The sequence below is a fragment of the Mirounga leonina genome, unplaced genomic scaffold (assembly GCF_011800145.1).
Source record: "Mirounga leonina isolate KUSES-001 unplaced genomic scaffold, KU_Mleo_1.0 Mir_199, whole genome shotgun sequence".
NCBI lineage: Eukaryota > Metazoa > Chordata > Mammalia > Carnivora > Phocidae > Mirounga > Mirounga leonina.
Genome location: NW_023270498.1, coordinates 10017285 through 10032910, shown reverse-complemented (window position 1 = coordinate 10032910; position 15626 = coordinate 10017285). Strand labels below are relative to the sequence as shown.

General features: G+C 43.2%; 1 protein-coding gene across 1 annotated transcript in view; it reads left to right on the top strand.

Moving 5' to 3' along the window:
• HECW1 (HECT, C2 and WW domain containing E3 ubiquitin protein ligase 1) overlaps positions 1 to 15626 on the top strand; it is a 434723-nt gene that overhangs the window by 119295 nt on the left and 299802 nt on the right. Inside the window, exon 2 of the mRNA XM_035026508.1 lies at positions 13862 to 13919. Within this exon, the coding sequence (XP_034882399.1) occupies positions 13893 to 13919 (27 nt within the window). The 5' untranslated portion in view covers positions 13862 to 13892. The remainder of the gene's footprint in view (positions 1 to 13861; positions 13920 to 15626) is intronic.

Sequence of the window (15626 nt, the reverse complement as noted above, 5' to 3'; positions counted from 1 at the left end):
AAGAAAGAAAGAAAGAAAGAAAGAAAGAAAGAAAGAAAGAAAGAAAGAAAGAAAGAAAAAGAAAGGCAATGCTATGTTGAAATCAAACATGAAATGGCTACTATAATTAAAGTCAAGAGAAATTTAATTTTTATCCACTTTCTGGCAAATAAAATATATTTCTAGTGTTGGTTGAGCCCACATTTCCTTAATCAGTCTTTGCAACTAGCTGACGGTCCATCAGGAACTCACGTTTTGGAAAGATGCTTTAGTGTAGCAGCATTAGTGAGTCTCATTATGAAATTCACAGCCATCGAAAATCTTCCTCAAAAGACAGAATTCAAAACCCCTATTAAGAAAGGGGCTAAGACCATCAAGATAATAACTGATTGAGGCAAAAATAATTAATTGATACTGAAAGGGATAGGTGAAAGTTTAAGAAGTAATAGTGTATTTCCATAATCTCAAAGTATCCACAAGATACTTATTAATTGCAGAGGCTCAAATAGCTTTACAGTGGAGAAACCTGACAGACGTCACCTCAACTAAGTAACCAAAGATAACAACATCAGAAATGGGGAGTGATAGCATGTGCACCAGATACGGGGCATGCAGAATTCAGCTCCCCTTCTGTGGTGTTCTGGCCCAAAAAGCAGAGCCTGTGCTGATGAAAAGGAAACATCAGCCAAATTTAAGGTGAGAGATACTCCACAAAATCACTGCTCTGTACCCTGGAAGACTATCAGTGTCATGAAATACGAAGAAAGACAACCAAATACAACGTGTGCCCTGGGATCTTCTGGGTTTTCCTTTCCCATAAATGACTATTGAAAAGAATAGCATAATCTGAATAAGGTCTATAGATTAGATAACAGAACAGTGTCAGTGTTAATTTCCTAATTTTTATAATTATACTGTAGTTATATAAAATAATTTCTTGCTTTTAGGAAATACACACCAAAGTATTTAGGAGTAAAGAGTCTACAGATTACCTTTTAATGGTTCAGAAAAAATTAGACATGCACACATATCAATATGCATAATTATATAAATTGTATATGCATATATGCATGAATGTGCACATACACACACAGAGGCAGAGAGAAGAGGAAAAACAAATACAGCGAAATATTAACATTTGGAGAAACTGTGTGAAATATATTAGGGAATTCATTGTAATATTCTCACAACTTTTCTGGAAGTCTGGAATTTTGCCAAAATTAAAAAAAAAAAAAAAAGTAAAGCAGAAAGTGCCTGGGTGGTTGCAGGCTCAGCCAAGCACTAGTATTTCTTTAAGGCCCTGGCTGGAGTGTGAAGGCCCCTCATTTCCTGAACTTGACACACCTTCCTTGATACTGAGGGATGGTATAAACTCATACCGCTTAAAACTTCTTGCTCAGAAGTGAACATCACATTTAAGACACATTTAAGACAAAGAAGTACTAATGTCTCTCTTGGTGCCATGTGTCTGATACTTTCCATATATTTTCCTACTTAAATCCATTAACAGCACTGTGGAGTAGATACATTCATAATCCCCGTTTACAAGTGACGTTTGGATAGGTTAAGTAACTTGCTCATGGTCCAAGAGCTGAAAGAGGCAGAAGCTGACTTGAACTCAGACTTCTCTACCTCCCTCTGCCCTTCTGCTTGTTCCACATCTGGGAACCATCTGTCTCTCTCATCACAACCCTTTCAAAGCAACTCTTTTTTTCTGGGTACTGACAACTCTAAAAGCATCCCTGTGGTTCTCGCACATGATGTGGATTCACTGAATCGATTTGTGCCAAGCGTATGTTGTCCCATTTGCTCAGTGTGCCGCCATTAAAATCACGTGGAAGTTCTGCCCTCTTATTCCTTAAACTACTAGATTCTGGTTAGGGAAAATGAAGCAGTGGCCCGTTTCATTACGTCTGTAAATCTGAGGTCCTTTAAGCTCTTTGACTTAAAGTGAGCAATCTCTGACTTACTCTGGCTCTGGTTTGTCAGAAGCCCCTCCTGGCCATGGTAGACATTGAAAAGAGACAAGACACTAACTTCTCCTGGCCCGTCTTCTCCCACCTACTGTCTCCCTGTCCCAGCTGCTATGATCTGAGACTGCTCTTATTCTAAAGTGTAAATGCCTCCAGGAGGACCCAGTTTAAGTCTGTTAAACTCCAATTTTGTAACTGTGTTAGTGCCCTAAGGGGGGCTTTCTATTTACCAGCTAAGGACTCAAGACAGCAGATCGAAGCAGGAAATGTAGTCTTTGGATGGTGCAGGAGACAGTTTCCTGTGGTTTTCTATGTTTTGAGATAAAAACTTAGTAAATACAAGAATTTAACTATGAGCCCTTACCAGCAAACCAGCCCTGCAGCCACAGAGTAGAATCCAATCTTCTCCCTTGTTAGCCAAGAATGTTTTCTTTGTGGGAAATGCTCAGGAGGGAAGGATACAATATATGTCCTGACCTGATGACTGCTGGGACAAGTTTGACCTGAGAGTAGACAGTTCCTAAAGGAGAGTGACCATAAAGAGTTTGGAATTTCAAAGAAAGTGAGAAACCAGCAAGTACAAAAAATAAAAAGTAGAGGACTTGGTTGATTGGGATGGTTTGAATGGGACAAAGGAGAGAAGAAAGATGTCTCTTAGATCATTACCATCTCACAAGTTTATATTGGTGCTGAAACCTCTTCCCCACTCATGAAATAGAAGACCTTTCTTTTAAAGAAGGTCAATTTAGGGAAATGCTAAGTGCTGGTTGGTGCAGAAGAATCAGGATACGCCACATTCCATTAAGCAGTGGGGTTCAATTCAGAGGGTTGGGGGTAGAATAGAGGCTGGCGTGTGCAGCTGTGCTCATCTGCTTTGGCTGGTTATGTTGTGATAGAAATGTCCACACAATTTGCTTTTCCTGGGTAGGCGGTGAAATAAACATCCTCATAACCTCATGGCTTCTGCTACAAATGTTTATTTCTCCCTCACATCACATTTAGGCTATGGATCGGCTGCAGCTGTCCTTCACTTTGTGGGTTGGGCTGCATGTATATTCTTCCTTCTGAGGTGTAGGCTGAAGGTATAGGCCAATCTAGACCTGGAACACGCTGTGTTGGGGGAGAGGGAACAGGAGCAAGAGGGATGGTGTAAACTCATACCTCTTAAAACTTCTTGCTCAGAAGTGAACATCACGGGGCACCTGGGTGGCTCAGTCATTAAGTGTCTGCCTTCGGCTCAGGTCATGATCCCAGGGTCCTGGGATCGAGCCCCGCAAAGGGCTCCCTGCTCAGCGGGAAGCCTGCTTCTCCCTCTCCCACTCCCCCTGCTTGTGTTCCCTCTCTCGCTGTCTCTCGCTGTCACATAAATAAATAAAATCTTTAATAAAAAAAAAGAAGTGAACATCACATTTAATTGGCCGGAGCATATTACATATTACATGGTCAAGTCCAAAGTGTATGAGGTAGATGTCTATAGTCTTCCCCCAGGTAGCATGAGCAAGTTGCATGGCAGGCAGGGATGTGTGATCCCTGCGGAGGAGAGTGGAATGACTGAGGGGCATCATAATGCACTCTAGAATAGTGAGTGGTTTACCATCCCAGCCAGCTACCCTTTCGATGTTAAGTTATACATCCACTTGTCTTCATTTATTCTGACAGAAAACATGAAGTCTTTGGATGAGAGAACAGACTGATTTCTGTGCAATCTTACCATTATTTCCCCTTGGGGTGAACTGACGGGAGCCAGATGTTCCCTATACAGGCAGGGGTTTGTGCCACAGGAGAGAAACTCTTGAAATTATGAATCTCGGCGTTTATATAGGACCCACTGGCACATCTAGCTATGTTCCTCTCTGGAGAAAGGAAGAAAAACCTTTTTTCTGGAAAATAATGAAATCCTTTCTGAGGAGAGGAGGCAAAAGACTTACACCCCAGCATGCAAACAGATGTTTCCAGAGGAGGTAAGATAACATCTTTCCAGAGGTCTCTATCTTTAGGGTGACCATAAATCACTCTCTAACCCAGGTGCTGGTGCTCTTTGTTCAGAAACCCCTAACCACCAGAAACGGGATAATATTCATAGGCCATTTTTCCTGATACTCATGCTTTTTAATGTTCTGATTTTTAAGACTGTTAAAGTTGTTGTTAAGTTTTAGCATTTTCAGGTGGAAATGAGAACCTCTCTGGTGCACAGTCCTTGGTAGGTGAATATTCTCCAGCTGAAATGTTGAGACCAGAGTGAAAATCTCACACTTGTCTCCCTATCCCAACTGATTGACATTATTGGGTTAGATATTACATCTGGAAATTCTTCATGTTCATATACACCATCAATGTGGAAAAGATAAAGTTACTGAAGAAACCACAACTTGGATACTATAATTTTTCTTGCCTTATAAACCCTCAACATCTTAGCATTGAGTGGCACAATATTTTTACATTGAGTCCCTAGGACTTTTGAGATGCTATTGTGGAAAAGATGGGTGTTGAGCTCACACGGTCACATATATCTGGGTCAACATATGTCTATGGATTTAATATCTTTATGAATTATGCATTCAAGGAAAATCTGCTATTGTCTTTCAATGTCTGAGGTACTCTTCTATGTGTCTGTAGAATCTTAAAATGTCATCCAGTGGAAAAATGTGTGACCGAAAGAGAGCGGGAATATCCAGTTACCAAAGTGACTGGTAGTGACAGAGTGACAGAGACACCTCTCCCTCCCCCAAGTACAACTTCTATGAAAAGAATTTTATGAAAAGTTTCCAAAATGATGAACAACGATACTGCTCTGGAGCCTGGGAATAGTGATTGATATATCTGTCTCCAGAACTGATTTCCAGGATACAGAGTATGACTGGCACCCGGAAGACCAGGGCCAGACCTCTGTGGACCTGCACATCACCTGCCCTCAGTAGCTCCAGACCAGCACCAACCAACCTCCTGGCCAGCCTCCATTTGCTCCCCTCTTCCTGTTTTCATTTGGGGTCTTCCACTCTCCAAATGCAGTGAAGCTGGAAGTGGACATAGAGATACAGTGGGCACAGGAACTGTGATGTTCACAATAAGCAAAGGCAGAATTGGAGAGAGGCATGAAAACAGATTACAGTTTCTGGCAAGGGAAAGAGAAGCTGCTTCATACTATCCAGCAAGAAGTTTCACCGTAGGTAGATGAGCAGGTAAGGACCAGCAAGTATCCCCTTCATTCTGCAAGAGCTGCACGTGATAAAAGCCTGCTAGACAAACACAAGCGTAGCTAGAGGCATTACAAATTAAATGCAATATAACCTTGCTTGTGACAACGCTCTTCTCTCTATAATTCTGACCAAATTCCCACAACTCCTACTGCCCCCACTCTGTTCATGCAGCCTTTATGTCTGTGCTGGATTCTTGCAGGGTCTCCCAACTTTCTCCCTTGTCTCCCCTTTAGTGCGCTCTTAAACCAGGAGTGAGAGACACTCTGCTCATTGCCAGTCAGGTTGTGTCACTTCCCTGCTCTCCAGTGACTCCCTACCTCACTCCCTGTGGAGACCAGAGCACTTCCGCTGAACTAGGAAGCCTAGCACCATCCAGCCCCATGCTCCATCTTCAACTTCATTTCCTACTGTTCTCCTCTCTGTTTTCTTAGTTCTGTCTAGCCATATTAGCCTCTTTGCTGTTTCTCAAATAAAGCCCAGGCACTTTCCTCCTCAGGACCTTTGTACTTGCTGTTCTCTTTGACTGGAACCATCTTTCCCTAAACATCTCCTTAGACACTTCCTTTCATTCCTTCTGTCCTTCACTCAAAATCTTCTTTCTTTTGAGAAACCCAATCTAAAATGTCACCGCCTATCTACATCTTAACATTTAATTTCTCATTTATTGTTTTGTCTTAAAATTTCCCACCATCTAACATGTGTATTTTACTTATTTATTGTGATTTTGTTGTTGTTGCTCTCTCCTCTCAAACATGAGCTGCACAGCCAAGGCTTATAGTCTGTGGTGTTCACAAACAGCCTCGTCTCCAGTGCCTAGTGTGTGGTTGGCCCTCAATGAACACTTGTTGAATATATGACTGAATGAAAAGACTCCTCCACATGAAGGCCGAGAGGGAAATATATACACAGCAAATGAAAGCAAACAAAGTTAGGTCACTTTGTGACTATCTGGGGGTTTAGGCAGCAGACCCAAAGCAAGATCCTACTAGTCCTCCTCCACCTAATCTCACTGACTTAAGATTGACCAGCATATCAGACCAATCCCCTGCCAGAGCCATGGTCCAGATCCAAGTCCTGACTACCCTCGTACCTGTGAGGCCTGGCTCCAACACACCTGTAGGGAGAAGACCTGGGTAAGGGGGAACCCTCACCTGGAACCAGGCAGAACCTTGCTCAAGGGGTTCTAGAGCTCTGCCCTTTGAGACTCTGAAGGAAGGTGGAGCTCACGCCACAGGCTCCTCACCTGGGGGCGTCCCAAAGAGAACCGCCTGCCCCTACTCCAGGAGTGGCTGGCAAAGGAGACTTTGGTCCTTCCTACAGGGGGATGTAGGTAGGAGTCTGCCCTCTCTGGCTGGTGGTGAACCCCAGAGCAGCAAACATGTTAATATTTGACCATGCATGTTAATAAAATATGATACGACTTGTCGGGCGCCTGGGTGGCTCAGTTGTTAAGCCTCTGCCTTCGGCTCAGGTCATGATCCCAGGATCCTGGGATCGAGTCCCACATCTGGCTCCCTGCTCGGCGGGAAGCCTGCTTCTCCCTCCCCCACTCCCCTTGCTTATGTTCCCTCTCTCGCTGTGTCTCTCTCTGTCAAATAAATAAATAAAATCTTTAAAAAAAAAATATGATACGACTTGAGCACAAAATTAGGCTGGTAAAAAGAATCTGAAACAGAAGGGAATAAAGTGCCATTATTCACAAAAAAATGCAGAATAAGAAAGGTGTTCTTTGGCCCAAACCCATGATAATTTTAGAAACCATCTTGAAATCTTAAGAAAGAAAACATCAACCACAAACAGCAAGGACTTTGTGGGACCTACACAAAGAAAGCTACGAGTATTAATTTTAAAAATCAGAACAGGAATTTAGTAAGTGGAGAAACAGATCGTGCTCCTGGTTAGAATAGCTTAATGTACAAACCCTTCCCCTATTCATTTGTTAGTTTAACTTAATCCCACTAACAAGATCCATGGGATTTTTATGTTCTAGAATGTGACCAATTGAGTGTAAGGATTGAGTTCCTCTAGATCTTAGTCAGAGTCCTCTGTGTGGTGTGGCCAGCACTCTCTGGCCTCCTGCCTTATCAGTGCCTTGTGATAAACATAATGCTGTTACGGCATTTTACATATCCCCCTGTGTTCACAGCAGCCCTGGTTCTCCAGATTCTAGACAAATAAAGAAGCAAGCAGAAGAATTTATTTCAAGAATTAATAAAGGGAGTACTTGTGCTACCCGATGTGATATATTATTATAAATATATTATTTAAATAAAAACTAATAAATAATAAATAATAAATAAAATAAATAAATAATAAATAAAAATATATTATTTAAATAAAAATATTATTATAAATACATAGTAAATAAGTTTTTATGTTTGACTCTGTGTACGTGTATACACACGTACATGCAAACCTGAAAACTTTGTGTATGAATAGAAGGAACAATAGAAGAGATTGGTAATCTTGAAATACATGAGTTTATAAAAAATTTATTGATTTCTAATATATTAAATGATCGCTTAACAAATGGCACTTAGAAAACTATTTGTAGGGGCAGAAACCAAAAATGAAACAGATGTTAAATATAATAAACCATACTGGGGTTCCAGAAGACATGTCTCCATTAGTGTCTTCAAGGTATTACCGACCAAAATAACTTTTTTTTTTTCCCAAAATAACTTTTTAATCACTGAACAGGATCTGCTCTTAAATTCAATGCTCTAAGAGAGGTTGTGTATTCAGTTGATCTGGTCTGTCTATATTGGTTCCTAAAGGTCCCCTAAAGGGCAGGGGCCAGGTCTACCTGCTCTCTGGAGCCTGATGCCTAGGTCTGCTCCTTATTCTTTGTACGGCACCGTGGCAAGTTACATAACCACCCCATGCTTCAGCTTCCTCACCTGTAAACTGTAGACAGCCACTGTCTCATAGGGTTACTGCAAGGGTTAGGGAGTTCCTCTATGTAAAGCACTTAGAAAGGGGTCTGATGCATCGGAAGCTATATAAATACTAGATATTAGCTCTTAACCACGCTGTTTTTCCAACGCTAAAATGATGCCGGGCAAGTGGTAAACTGTCAATAAATGAACGACTCTGAGCCTGCTTTGCTACCTAGCACCTCTCTGACTCTCTAAGGATACAGGCAAACCCCACCCCTCAGAGACAACTGGTGACAGATTTGAAAATGCAGCTCACCAGCCTTTCTTTTTCTTCTGCCACTTGGAGCATGAAAAGCACTGAGCACGATTGAGTCTGCACATATCCGTGATACATGAGTGAAATGAGCTATTGAAAACAGTGTAAGTGGGCGCCTGGGTGGCTCAGTTGGTTAAGCGACTGCCTTCGGCTCAGGTCATGATCCTGGAGTCCCGGGATCGAGTCCCGCATCGGGCTCCCTGCTCGGCGGGGAGTCTGCTTCTCCCTCTGACCCTCCCCCCTCTCATGTGCTCTCTCTCATTTTCTCTCAAATAAATGAATGGAATCTTTAAAAAAAAAAAAAGAAAGAAAACAGTGTAAGTGAGCTCCTAGCTGCTGAGGGCAGTGTTAAGCCCATATGTTTTGCATAATTCTGCCCCATCATACTGCTTATTGTACAAGGAAAATGTTTTGATAGTCTGTCACTGAAATCTGTTTTTAATGAAAACATCCTGGGATCAGCTATTATTCTTAGAAGACAGCTTTGTTGTGGAGTTAGTCAAGTATGGAGCTCTGCTATGAGAGTTTCCCCACCACAGATGTCCTGTGGAGAGAACATGAAGGTTGAGGAAAAGCAGCCGTGGGCTGAGCAGCAGTAGATCTCAGCCCTGGGAAGGATGAAAGTGGTGGGGTGTGGACCCAGCTCATGCCGTGAACACTGATCCTAGCAGGAGGGCTGCTGGGCTCTGCCTCCACTCGTCCTCACCACCTTGGCTATAGGACTCAAACGCACCCCTCCTCCTGGCATTGCCCCCCTGCTGCTCTGAGTTGGGGTCTGAGGAACAAGGTACTGGGAGGAGGTAGCCGCACTCACCTATTTATGTTGCTTGCTCGTGGAGTTGGACCTGTCCCTGTAAGGACAACTGGTCATCTTTGGAACCAGTCTTCCTTAGAATCAGCGTATCACTGGGTTGGGATGAAAATGTCAAATGGGAAGTTTGGTGAACTTGGAAGTTTAAAGTCAAGACATCTTTATTTTCCTTCTGTGTATCATTATTAATAGACATCTGGCCATGGTTATGCTAGAGAACCGGAGATGTATATGAATAAATGAAAATATAAGAATATACTAATAAAATGAGTAGCTCTGTGGGTATGCCACTGAATCAGTGTTTGTCGAGAAAAGCCTCGCTAGTTTGTCAAAGCCTCTTTTTTTTTTTTTTAATTTAAGACCGATGATCTATATGAATTGTAGGGCCTGAGAATTTGGAAGGCACTGTAAGTCGTTAATGGCATGACATGATGCTCTAGGTAGTGACTCATGAAGACACCTCCTCCCAGGAAAAGGAATTCAACGACAGTGGTGCCCTTAAGGTTATGTGATAGTAAATCTTATATGTCCTGAAAACGTAAATGGCATCAAGTTGAGGGACTGAAAGAAATGAGCTCGGGATGAAACGAGATGGACGGGTTAGACCCCCATTGGTGCTGACAAGTTCATGGTCATGAAACTGAAAATAGGACCAGACTCATTTGTGTGAGTTCATTGTCGCACTGACGTTAGTAGAGGAGTCCTTGCTGTGACACCAACACGAGGGAAGTTCTAGTGACACAGCTTGTTGCTGGGATCTCTCAACAAGAATTGTTTTATCAAATCAGCGAGTGCAATATTCTCGTCTCCAAAGAGAAATAAGCTTTTAAAAATCTCATTCAAAACACGTGCAGTTGAGCTTAATTTGTCCTTCCAGGCGGGTCTGTTGTGTTGTATTTGAAATTGTCCGCATACAACTTGGCATCTCCTGTTGGAATTCAGTCGATCCTAATTGTCAATCATCCATTCTGAGGACAGCTTAAAATAACTGATAGTCATGATTGCAGTCTTTTATGGGGGTGATTGTGCTAGTTGACCAGCTTTCTGAAGATATCAGATACATCCACTTAGAATAAGTGTAAATTCTTTTTAAATATCACAAGCTTCCTTGGAAGGCCAGCAGCTCTGGGGCTTTCCCAGGATACCCACCCCCAGGCTCATGGGACCTGCTGAGACCTGGCCACCCAGAAGGTGGCACCTTGGCTAGGCTTCCCTCAAACCACTTCTTAGAAATGAGAAACCCACTCCCAACCAGAATCTCTAGATCTCTTCAGGGATAGGTTTATGAGTGACTTTTTGTCATACTGTCTGTATGGGTTGGCATTTTAAACAGCAAATGTACATTGTTTCTATAATAACCAAGAAAGGGTTTTAAAAAATCTGTCATCTTTTATATTGCTTCCTTTTATCCATTCCACCCACAATGAGATCGCTCTCTTCCTCAAAAACCCTTCACTTCCTAGATGCAGACCAAATGGAGCAGGAGGAAAGAAAAACAATAAAAATTTTTTTAGCACATGATAAATCACTGTGTTACGCTTTCTGTATTAGTTTTTAACCTGAGCTCATTTGGGTAGGGGCAGGATCAATATTGGCCCTGTATTGATATCTTATCTGGTTTATTTGATTTTTAATCATGGTAACTTCTACCCTGGTGACCTGGTAGCAGGGTGTTGGCACCTTTCAGCCTTGATCACTAGAATGGTGCTGTTGGAGGGTTAGTTTGCAGGGCACGTGCATGGATGTTGGAGCCTCAGAGAGCTGACTTGGGGACCATGAAGGATTGGCCTCGTTGAGGATTGTGCTTGCTATGCCATCCCTGCTCTGCTATTAGGGCTTCTACCACAGGCCCTGCTGTAATGATCTTCAGAGGCGACCTTCCCACTTGATTTTCCTTTTGCCCTGTGTAGTGGTGGGCTCTGAGAGTGTCCCCAGGGGTCATAGCCCCTTGAGTACAGTAGTAGAAATTGATATAACTGCATAAAAATGCTCATGAATTTAAAGGAAGAATTGTCTAATCTCAGGTTACTTTCAAGGTACAACTTCGTTGATCCCCAATACTGTCAATTGTCTTTTCTTGTTGGGGTTACCTCTACTTAAAATCTTTGAAGAGCCTGGGTGGATTTGTAAGCTTAGATGGGCCAAAAGCAAAGGGTAGAGCAATTTTCTGGTTACACTCATGTAGACAGTCACTGGGTCCTCTTTTCATTCCTTAACTTCCTTGGGTTCCAACTTATTCCTGATGGAAGAGGTTCCATCCATGTCCTGGTTGATGGGGTGGCATGAGATTTTGGGATCTAGAGCTGGATCCTTTTTAATCCCCATTCACTTTCTTTATGAAGTCTCCACTCTGCTCTCATTCTTCTTCGCCAGTGTCAAGTTTTGCAGCTAAACTATTAGGAAACTGTAAAAAAAACAATTTACAGTAAACTGTAAAGTAAAATACACCAGTATTCCCCCGGGTTAAGTGCTAAGTCAGTAATGTGTAATTTGAATGGTCTTTTTTTCTGTTCTGCTTACTCTTCTAATGTGCATATGCATGTTTGATTAATTGGATCAACATTTGGCTTGGGACAGGTGCATCAAGATGCTTCTTTTATATCTTCTAAAGTCTAGATTGTGAGTTCCTCAAGGACATAAACAGTCAGTCCCCCATCATTCAGCAACGTTTTCATCCATCCAAATCTCACTGTGCATGGTAAGCAAGCCCTTATGCCAGGTCTGTGCTCAGTATTGAGGATGGCAGCCCCAGCAACCAGAGAACTCCGGGTTGACTTCTCAAGACAGACATTAAACAAAGTACACAAATTGTTCTTTAGAATTATTTTCACAAATGTCAAAACAAGTAGAGGGTATTGTTCTAGGGGCATTTATTCTGGCTGAGGAGCCCAGGGGACTGGGGACTAAAGGTTGTGGAGGAGGGCTGAGGGAAGCACGTTTCAGACAGAGGGAATAGCATGCTGACATCTCCAAGAGAAAGAGAAACAAGTGCCTCTGAAGACTGTAAAACTCCCCAAGTGGCTGGGGGGCCATGCACAGGGTGTGGGGAGGCAGGCAGGGGGAAGGAGGGAGGAGGCAGGGCCAGATCCCTTTTGCAGTCTCAAACTTTCGCCTAAAAGAAGTGTGAGGCCACTAAAACAAAGAAGTGCCACAGTCTGATGTTCTTTTATAAAAAGCATTCTACCTGTTGTAGAGAATGTATGTGGGGCATGGGTAGGGTGAGGAGACTGATTTGAGTCAACAGAGATTGGGTAGGAGAGACGCTTGGGCCATGACGAAAGAGTAGAAATGGTAAGAAGCAATGGATTCTAGAATGGTTAAGAAGGAGTAGCAAAAGATACTAACAGGGGGAAAAAAAGTTACTGACAGGGAGACCTAGTGGGTAACGAACCGTTACTGAGTCTGGGCTTTGGGTTTGAGGATGAAGATCCTAATTTCCTTTTGCACTGTGACTGGGGGCTGTGAGAAGCCCCAGTGGATGTTGGTTTGGAGTTCAGATGAGAGCTCTGAGTTGTCATGGGAATTTGGGAATTGTCGATGCTCAGGTAGTAATTGAGGCCATGGATGGGAATATGGGCCCCTACTGTGAATATAGGAGGGTCTGAGGACCTCCAACATGGAAAAGGTGAGTGAGGAAGAGCCTGCATATGGGGCAGGGCTGGGGCAGCCTGAGGATCACCTGGGAAGCCAGTGGCCACCGTAGGGAAAGGCCGCAGATAGAGTCCAGAATGGGCGGGAAGGGCACACAGCAGGATCTGAGTACATGGACCTTAAATTCTCTCTCCTGTGCAAATCTGCTTGGATCAGGGATGAGAATATAATCTATGCATTCAGAATGCAAGCTTGCGACTTGTTTCTTACACAAACCCATTTGTCAGCAAAGCTTCAGGTTTCATTGGGGTTTTTGGAAAGCTGATATCATATACCACTCTTTTCTGGAGTGAGACCATATTGATTCTCCTTTCATAGCAACTTTAACTTCAGAGGAAGATGAGTCCATAAAATTGGAATAAAGACTCATGAACCACAGTGATACTGGGATTAATAGGACCCTGGTGGAATACCATCAGCAATTTTCCTATGTCTGGCATCTCTCCTTTAAACTCCTAATTTTTGCCATGGTTTCTCTATACTAAAATGCAGATGGTGTGACCAGTGATTGCTATTTGGGGCAATACTCTACTGGCCATGTAAGGGACACTACTCCCTCTTGAACCTTTCACATCTGAGTAAGTGCACTGAGATGAGTCAGTGATATTTCCAGCAGTTTAGCCATAGATCCGGTTCCTTTGTGGTTGAGGGAGACTGACAAGTGGAGCACGTCTGAGGATGCTTTTAGGTAGTTTTCCTGTCCTCTCCCCACAAACCCCATGCCAAATCCTCTCCCCACAAACCCCATGCCAAATCCTTATTTCCTGAAAAGAAAAAACAAAGATTTTTTTCTAGTCCCATGATTCTCACTCCTTAACATTAAATTTTAAGATCTAAATCAAATTACTCATGCCATAAAATAATGTTGCTTGCTACATTTTGTCCACTTCATGAAAATGATTATGATCCTCGTGCAATTCTTCCTTTTACATGTTGATTGCCCAAGCCAGGTATCTCGGTGGGGGTGGGGGCACAACGTTCTTCTTTCGGGTAATGTCGCTGATTTTGTTTGCTTGGGATACACGCTGAGTTAACCTCGTTGGACTTTTCCCCAGGAATTGATGCGCGTACACGTGGTGGGTCATTATGCTGCTGCACCTGTGTAGTGTGAAGGTCAGTGTGTTTTTCTGATTATAAGAACCCATCCATGTCATTCCATTATATACCCACTCCACTCATAATGGAATGTGTCCCAGCCCACAGCCCACTGTGGTTGCCCGGCCCAGGAATTCTCTCAAGTGCAGCTCTGACATTTGAGATCCATCACCCGTCCCTCCCCTGCCACCTGCATCCTCCCCTAACGACCGTGCTCCATTTTGAGATGATGTTTTTTGCATGTCAAGTTTCCCTTGTGTGATGTGAACCTATAGTTGTCGCAAGTGACTTTGTACCTGGAAACAAGCACTCTGTGATGGTCCTTCCAAAGCTACAGCTAAGAACTCTGCTGGGCTGTGGGGAATTACCTTACCGTTGATGTGGCTGCACGGAAATTCACATGGAGACCAGGACAGCAATTTCTCCTGCTGACTCGGTCAGGCCAGCCACCAGGAGGTTGCCAGTTCACTGGAAGGGGCCTCTTGCGGCTGGGGCGGGGGGGCTCTCCCTGGAAGGGCTTTCCCCAGATCCCTGCAGACTTCATGCCAAGTCCCCTCCTTCCCGTATTTCACAGCTTCTCAACTGTCGGTGAGAGCCCCTGGTTTATAATAATCATAGTGGACACTATATGTCATGATATGTGTTAGATGCTTTTTCTGCATGAATCCTCTCTACCCGCAACAATATGAAGAGGTAGGTATGACCATTGTTCCCAACTTATTTTCGAGGGAACTGGGCATAAAGGGCCATATCACTGCTGAGTCTCCGGGTGGGTAAGTGAGGGGCAGGGACCTGCCTGTCTGAGCTGGAATCTCCATCCACAGGCCCTAGCGTGGCAACCCTTAAATGAGGCTTTTGTCTAAAAAAATAATTAAAAGCTCACATCTGCATAGTACTTCCCAAATGTACTAAGCATATCCACATGCATATTCAGCTAATCCGTGAAATAGCCCTGCAGTAAGGAGAGCGAAGCCCTGAGATGTTCAGTGAGCATCTTGGCATTCATCAGCTTGCAGGAGGCATGCAGTCCTCAAACTCGGGTCTTTCTCCCACCGCAGGGCACTGCTTCCAACTCACCCACAGGGGAGCTGTCTTAATTAGTAAGTTTAGAGTAACGCGCTTAGGGAATGAGCATTTTATGTGTTGTGTTCAGGAAGCATTAAATTAGTACTTAATCATGTGCTGCCAAATGTGCAGGGACAATCACATGCAGTAACTTTAAATGTTTTCACTTTATAATGTTAAGCTTTTCTTATTGTGTCTCCCAGTTTGTTGTGCTGTCAGCAGCAGCTTTATTTCTCTGAGTTTACTCAGCTACCCACCAACTAGTCTTCCCCTTTGAGGAAGACTGGACTTTCTTTAAGAGAATGCTTTTCCCAATGCATAGCACTCTTGTCTGTTTACATTCCCCTGGGACTTCTGGTTTTTTTCTTTCGCTATAAAGATGCAATAGGAAGTCTTTTTTTTTTTTTTAAGATTTTATTTATTTTCTTGACAGAGAGAAAGACAGCGAGAGAGGGAACACAAGCAGGATGAGTGGGAAAGGGAGAAGCAGGTTTCCCCATCGAGCAGGGAGCCCGATGCGGGGCTCGATCCCAGGACCCCGGGATCATGACCTGAGCCAAAGGCAGACGCTTAATGACTGAGCCACCCGGGTGCCCTAGATACAATAGGAAGTCTTAAAAATACCTTTTAGATGCATTTAACATTCTGGGAGAATGTTCT